The sequence below is a fragment of the Trachemys scripta genome, chromosome 7, assembly GCF_013100865.1.
Source record: "Trachemys scripta elegans isolate TJP31775 chromosome 7, CAS_Tse_1.0, whole genome shotgun sequence".
NCBI classification, from domain to species: Eukaryota; Metazoa; Chordata; order Testudines; family Emydidae; genus Trachemys; species Trachemys scripta.
In genome coordinates, this window is record NC_048304.1 from 94977923 (window position 1) to 94985224 (window position 7302).

A 7302-nucleotide genomic window follows, 5' to 3' on the forward strand; every position below is an offset into this window, starting at 1 on the left:
CTTGAATAGAAATTTCAAAAGTATCTTATGGTTTTGAAAATGGGATTTAGGCTTTTTTTTTTTTTTTTGGAAAAATTACCCTTCGGCCCTACTGTTTAGTTACAATGCTAAAATTGTTTGGGGCAAACCCTCGGCTAGTTTATATTGTCGCAATTTACCTCAGCTGAGAATCTGCCCCAAGATATCTTGACAGATCCTGACATAGTAAGACAGCTGTGTCATTTTATCTCCAAACACAAATTACTGCAGCATGGCTCTAACCTGGCCAACAGTGAGACAGAAAAAAATGTTACTATGCTGCAAGTGCAATCTTAGATTTACAATATGATATAGCCATTTATTCTCCAAACATAGCAACCATAAGCTCTGAAATTGTTATATATTAGAGCAGTCTGTATGGCTGACACTTCATTTAAGATATTGGTAGCAAGTGCAGTTATTGCTTAAACCCCATGAATAATATGACAGTCTAGTTTTTTAAAAAACCTAATTTCCAGAATATTTATGATCTAATCTCTTTTTCTATTTGCAGACTATTGTAATGTAAAGATTAGCAGGACTCTAATAGTGCTATTTTAAAACATATGACTAGCCTTTGCATTACATAAGGTTGCAGATGATGTGTAAAGTGTTTGCAGTCAAAGGGCTGATTCTCTTTTATACCAAGGCCACTTTATACCACTTTGGCAGCGTGAAAGGGCCTAAAATAAGTATAAATTGTCAAGTGGTGTAAATAACAATCAGACCCAGAGAATTCACATAGTAACAGTGATCTTAAAATTGGGCAAACTACCTCTGAACAGTCTTGGCAAAGAGTGATTTTTATATAAAGCAGAGCCTTGTAATGAGACAGTATAGGCAATGTTTATGTCTAGAACTAAAAAATCACTTTTAATCTGATCTGGAATAATTCAAAAAGCTATTTATTAGAACAGATGTTGATTGTGCTTAACATGTTGCCCTAGAAATTAGTATTTTGGTTTTTAGCATTAGTAGATGGCAAAAGCTTTTATATTGAATAGAAACATTCATAAGACTTTTAGTTGCCATTATTTGATAAGTGGAACATTTGCAGATATTCGCAATTTAGAATTTTCTCCCCCACCCCCTGAAATCCTCCAAGATCAGGACTAAGAGAAAAGGATCACCAAGAATTGTTCAATATAAGGAGTAACCCAAGTGCCAATGAAGTTTACTTTATGTGTATGGTACTAGCAGTGTATATAACACGAGTGTGACAGTTCACCTTTTCCAGTATTTGTGCAGCCAGCTAAGCTTTTTGGGTCACATTTCAACCCTGCCTCTGTTCCAAAACTTAAATTTTAAGTTAGCCAAGGTTGAGGGAGTCATGCCAAGCCCACTGCATCTTTTCTGCTCCCACACACTACTAGTACACCTGATAGGACCTGAGTCACTGCTAACTGAATTTGTATTTTGCTTTTTATTTTATTTTTTTTGTTCTAAGAAATCCCAGAATTGTTAACAGCAAACCCCATCCTTCCTCTAAAGGCACTTCATTACAGCATTTACAGTTGTAATCTAAACCATTACACAGACACACACACTCTACCAGGTATCTGGCTTGTTTGCAATAACCATTGATAACGGACACCTTCAACAATCAGAGATTTAGACTGCTATATTGTTATCTATGACAATGTTCAGGGAGCTGTTAGTGCAGGTTAAGAATATCATGGGAGAAGAGGAGCTAAAGAGGTTTTATTCTGGACTTTTGTTCTTGTCTTTGCTTACACAGCTAGGAGCTTATTCTAGCAGGCTGTGTGTGGTTGAGGCAACATGGTTTATTTAGTCTTCGTTTACCATGTCTCAAATTTAGATTTATAGATTACTATACACTGGACAGGGTAGGGAAATGGCCTGTGTTATTTTCTCTCACTCCCTCGGGATTTTAGTCAGCTATATAGAGGGTGGATTTTCTAAGTGGATGATAGAAGTCTCCAAGAGTTTGAATTTAAGAAGATGTTACAGGATTAGTCAACCTGTTTAGGAGAATCTTAGTTGCATTTATTAAGGTGGCTTGGTTAAGCCTCAGTATCTTTAACAAGTGAACTGTTTAGACTCCAGTTGGAGTCTTCCCATTAGAGTTGTGAGTGCAGGAAGAATGGAGGCTAAAATGCAAGAGAACCCCTCCAATTGATAAGGTTGGGGGGAACCCCACAAACAAGAATTTGAATTCTTGTTTATACCACCGAGCAGCTAAATTAGTATATGCAAAAAATGCTAGAGATATTTGAAGCAAAGCATCTTCGAAAATAAAGTTTATTTTAAGTCATAATAATCCATAAACTTTGAACACAAAACCTAGTATCAAAAAGTAATCTGAAAACACATTCTCCTGGCTTAAATATAAGCCATGTGTGTATTTTGGTCACAGGATGTGCAGTTAAGTCCCATGGTTTCATGCTTGTTAAAAGTTTAAGGGTCTCTGAATACATACACTGTCCTTAAACTCCTTCGAAATGCTAAAATTGACAAGCTTTCAACAAGGTTCTTAAATAAGAGGGAAACATTGTGTTTCTATAGAAATAAGTTACCTAATTATGGACCACACTGACCCATAATTGTAGTGCTTGAACAACACATCAACCAAACTTAGGACATTTAGTAGATTTTTAAAATATTTTTTAAAAAGACATAAATAACTATTATACATTTACAAGTTAAATATTTAATATTGGATTTAGGTTTCTATAAAAAGCTATGTGTACTTTAAATGCTATAGAATTTCATCCAGAAGTAACCTTTGACCTCAGATTTGGCCATTGAAACCTATAAATTTGGTAGGCAAGTTGTCCACTGGATACACTATGGGACCAGTTTTCATTGTAGGGGGTCCATTTAACAGCTGCCAGTCACAATTCCGAGCCAACTCCACAGTAAATATTTTGAGAAGGATTTTTGCAAACTCTTTGCCTACACAGCTTCTCAAGCCTCCTCCGAAAGGGATGAAACTGAACCTGGAGGAATCTTCTGGAGAGGGAGACATGAAGCGATCAGGGTCAAATTCATTCTTGTTGGTGAAGAGGTCTGCAACATCATGTGTATCACAGATACTGTAGATAACGTTCCAACCTTTAGGAATCTGGTAACCCTGTTAAAAAAAAAGTTAGGAAATTCCAATATGTGAAGACTTCACCTTAGAGGCAGATGAATGCCAAGATTTTACAGAGAAATAAAAATCCCTGTATATATTGTCAGTTTTACTTGCTTTCAAATAATTACTATGGAGAGAAAAAAAAAAAAAAAAACCACACACACATTTTACAGCCTGTGAAGGGATTTAATAGAAGCAAAGCCCAAGTAGCCCAGCTTACATTTAACTCAAAAGTCTTGAGCGCAACTCGAAATCCTCCAGGTACTGGTGGACTCAGCCTAAGGGTCTCTTTGATGACACAGCCTGTGTACTTCAGCTGTTCCAAGACTTCTATATCCAGTTGTTTGTCATCTTGGTTCATGCTGCACAATAAACCCTAGGAAAAGAACATGGTTAACATAAGACTATGCACATAAAGTCAGGCTGCAGTTTGTGTTAGCTGGACATTGCATTGCCATCAGTAATGGGGTACAAACTAGCCAAACTCCCAGATACCACAAGAGAAAGGGCTCCCCAAACAAGCTTGAATCATTGCAAATCTCATTTTTCAAATGGAGAATTCAGCTCTTCCTGGTTAAGTTGTTTTAATAAGGGGCATTAACTTTGCTTAATTAAGAGATTTATTCTCTAGTCTGTTAAAGTTAATACACTCCCTCCTCACGAAGAAGGAACAAACAGTCAACTGAATACAGAGGAATTTTAACTTCCACAGAGAAGACGCCCACCTTCATGTGTAGCTCCTTTCTCACTTTTTGCAGAACAGCCCGGTGAAGACCTAAGAAGGTGATTAGAGATGTGGCAGCACTGGCCGTGGTTTCATGCCCTCCAAACAGAAGTTCTGTTGCCGATTCTTTTAGCTCCTGGGACAAAGAGCAGGATGTTTGGGTTTACACACACACACACCCTATTGTTTTAGGTACTTGACACCACACTTCACCGCCAAACTCATGGCCTTCTCCTCCCCTGCACAAATGCCCTTCTAAAACTGCACCTCCCGTAAAGCAGAGAGGAAATTCCGCCTTTAAATGCCACCAGTGATTAGCGATATTCCTAGGCTCCACGTCTACAGACTGCGTTTTAATATAAAGCCACAGAAAGACACAGGGGGCGGAAGAAGATGAGCAGAGACTCCTTGTCCAGGAAGGGATTTTGGAGAACCGATGGCTTACGGAAAGGATTGCCCTGGCTTTGCACACGTCATGTTGCGCCGTTCAGATAGCCCGAGCACAAGGGAGAAAGCACCGAGAGGGGTTTCGATCGATCTGCGAGCAGGATGTGCCCTGGGAGCCCACGATCCGGGGCGGCTGGGACAGAATTCCGGTAGCTCCAGAACCCGGGCTGCTACAGGAACGGGAGGGACCGGAGCATCTTCCTCAACTCTAGCGGGGGGAGACCACTCATGGGTCGCCATCGTCAGAAATCCTGGCCCTGAAGCGGTTCCCCTGACTAAGCCGAGGGCTTGCCACCCTGATCTTCCTTCTCCCAGACACCGCACTGCGGGGGGAGGGTACACTTCGGGCCCGATCCTGCTCCCATTACATCAACAGGAGCGATGCCACTAAGTTTAAAGGAAGCAAAAATCAAGCCTTTGGTTGGGGCAATGCCGCGGTCCCCGTGGCAGGGCCGCCAGCTCCCGCGGGCATCTCACCTGCATGTTCAGCGGCTCCCCGTTGTCCTGCGTGTGCTCCATCAGCAGCTGCAGCGCGTCCTTACAGCCGCCCGCGGGCTGCTTACGGGCCATCTTCGCCCGGATGTTCTCCTCGATCTTGGCGTGGATGAAGTTCCGCGCCCGCAGGCCCTGGGGGCGGAGAAGGGAGCCAAAGGGCTGCGGGTCATCCCGCTGCCAGGCCATCCCCATACGCCCCTCACCCACGCCGTGCCAACCCCCTGGGAGCACGCTCCCAAACCATACCCCCCCCCCCAATTTTAGCTGCCATCGCCGGGCACCTAGTGCCAGCCCCCCGAGCCAGGACTGACCCCTGTGGCATCGCCCCGCATAGGTCCTGGAACCCCCCACCCCAGAGCTAGCCCCAATCGCGGGCGGGAGCGTTACCCGGTAGAGCCCGCTGAAGGGCACATCGATGGGCAGGGAGAAGAGGTTGCGGATCATCTCCTCGAAGGCCTCCACCAGCTGCTGCTCGCTGTCCTGGTCCGTGTGACGCGGCTCGAAGCCCAGCAGGATCCGCATGGCGATGCGGAACATGAGGCGCTTCACTTCGGGGTAAACCAGAAGGCAGGAGCCGCCGCTGCGCAACCAGCGCGCCAGGCAGGCGTTCACCTCCTCCTGGATGCCGGGGACGTAGTGCTGCAGGGCCTCCCGGGAGAAAGCCTTCATGATCACCTGGGGGAGAAGGGGAAGGCTCAGGCCACAGCTCCCCGCGCCACTGCGCCGCCCCAGGGGAAGAGCGCGCCGGAGCCCGAGCTCAGCCCGGCTGGACAGGGGAGCGCACACCCGCCCCAGCCGCACAAAGGAGGGCACCACTCCTGGAGCTTTGAGAGCGCGCAGGCGACAGCCCCGGCCGGATGCAAACCGGGGAGCTGCAGCCCAGCTCGCAGGGCAGGTGTGGGGAGAGGGAGCGGGGCTCGCGGTACCTTTTTGCGGTGCTTGTGCTGCCCGTCGTGCAGGTTAGAGAGGCAGCCAGACCCCAGGATAGTGCGCACCGAGGCCGGCCACTGCACAGACACCAGCCGATGCTCCCCGAGCAGGATGTGCCGCACGTTCTCGGCCCCCATCACCCGCACGGTGGGGCGCCCGAAGAGGTGGGTCTTGTAGATAAACCCGTATTTCCGACGCTTCATCTGGAGAAACTTCCGCCGCTGGAGGGAGAGAAGTGCAGTGAGAGCGGGGCTCCGGGCCAGCCGCCCGCCCGCCTCCCCGGCTAGCGCTGCCCTGCTCTGGCTACCTGGAGCTCAGCGCACCCAGGAGCCGCGACAGCTGCTGCCGCCAACCTGATCCCACAGAAGGAGGAGCCGGCTCCCCGAGTCGCCCCTGGCTATTCCGAGGGGCTGTCCCTTCTGAAGCCGGGCGGAGGCAGGGAGAGCTCGCGGGGCCTTACCTGCAGCACCAGTTGCAGCGTCTCCCCGAAGAAAGGGAGCCCCATGGTGCCTGGGGGCAGCGGCAAGTTGCAGCCGGGCTCCCGGCCGCTCACGCAGTACAGATTCCACAGTTTCACCGCGGCCAGGAAGAGCAGCAGGGGCAGTAGGACGGTGCACAGAGTGCTGGCCAGCAAGGTGGAGAAGCCCATGGCTCGCGAGCAGCGCCTGCAGCCCCTACCTGTCTCCCCAGAGCACAGCAGCTCACAGGCCAAGCCCCGCCGTGGGCCCCTTTTTATAGCCCTCCCCAGGTTGCTGCCCACTCCACCTTGGTCAGATAAATTAGTTCACCCAAAGTTCATCTTTAATTACGGATTGTGGCCTGGCTCCTCCCCCCGAAATCTTTAACTGTTTGTTTTACGCGGTGGCTTCTCCAGGTCTCCCTCCTCCAGGAGCTACAGACGAGCCACAGAGCTGACTTTGAAAAGGTGCTAATTTCACCCGGACAATAGGGCTCGCGGGAGAGGGGGCCTCAGATCTCAGCTCCTTCAGGGCGCTATTCTGTAGCTCGTTGAATAATCATTAAAGGATGGAATGGGGGCAGAATTGCAAACAGCTGCTAGTTCAGCTCGTCAGGATCAAGGAAAGACCAGCTAATTAGCTGCATCCCTTTTACCTTTATTTATCACTCATTAAACTGAGTAAGAATATGTTGAGGCAGATTATAGAAATGCCTTGCTCACTTTGTCCTTATGCCCAGTTACATGGGAAAGCACATACCGTGTTTATATTTTGCCTCTATGCGTGGTTTGATAACAACCATACACACAACCGATCCTTTTTAATCTCTCCCACTGCACTTTGCAGTTCAGCATTTGTTTTAAAGACCTGAGCCCCAGGCTAAAGGCGAAGAGCTGCGCGAGGAGGAGTTAATTGGACTTCGCCTGGTTCCGGGCTGGTGCTATTGCGCGTTAGCCCAGTGGGAGCAAGTGGCGCAGACCCTGGACAACCCTAGCGGGGCTGGCTGGGCCAGGGACTGGGCGCTTTGACCATCTCCTCCAGGTTCTCCCTGGGAAGGACTGAGTTCCCACAACTCCAGCTGCAAAGCGCTGGGTCGGCTGGAACCCAGCTTTGGGTTTACAGGATAAAAACAT

General features: G+C 47.8%; 1 protein-coding gene across 1 annotated transcript; it reads right to left on the reverse strand.

The window, feature by feature from the left end:
- Positions 1-2260: 2260 nt before the first annotated feature.
- LOC117880935 (cytochrome P450 26A1) lies at positions 2261-6438 on the reverse strand. The gene is made up of 7 exons (XM_034777542.1): positions 6172-6438; positions 5708-5932; positions 5169-5456; positions 4764-4913; positions 3841-3975; positions 3336-3491; positions 2261-3112 (listed from the first exon to the last, which is right to left on the reverse strand). The coding sequence occupies exons 1-7, from the start codon at positions 6358-6360 to the stop codon at positions 2771-2773; spliced, it is 1485 nt and encodes a 494-aa protein (XP_034633433.1). The 5' UTR covers positions 6361-6438; the 3' UTR covers positions 2261-2770.
- Positions 6439-7302: the final 864 nt, after the last annotated feature.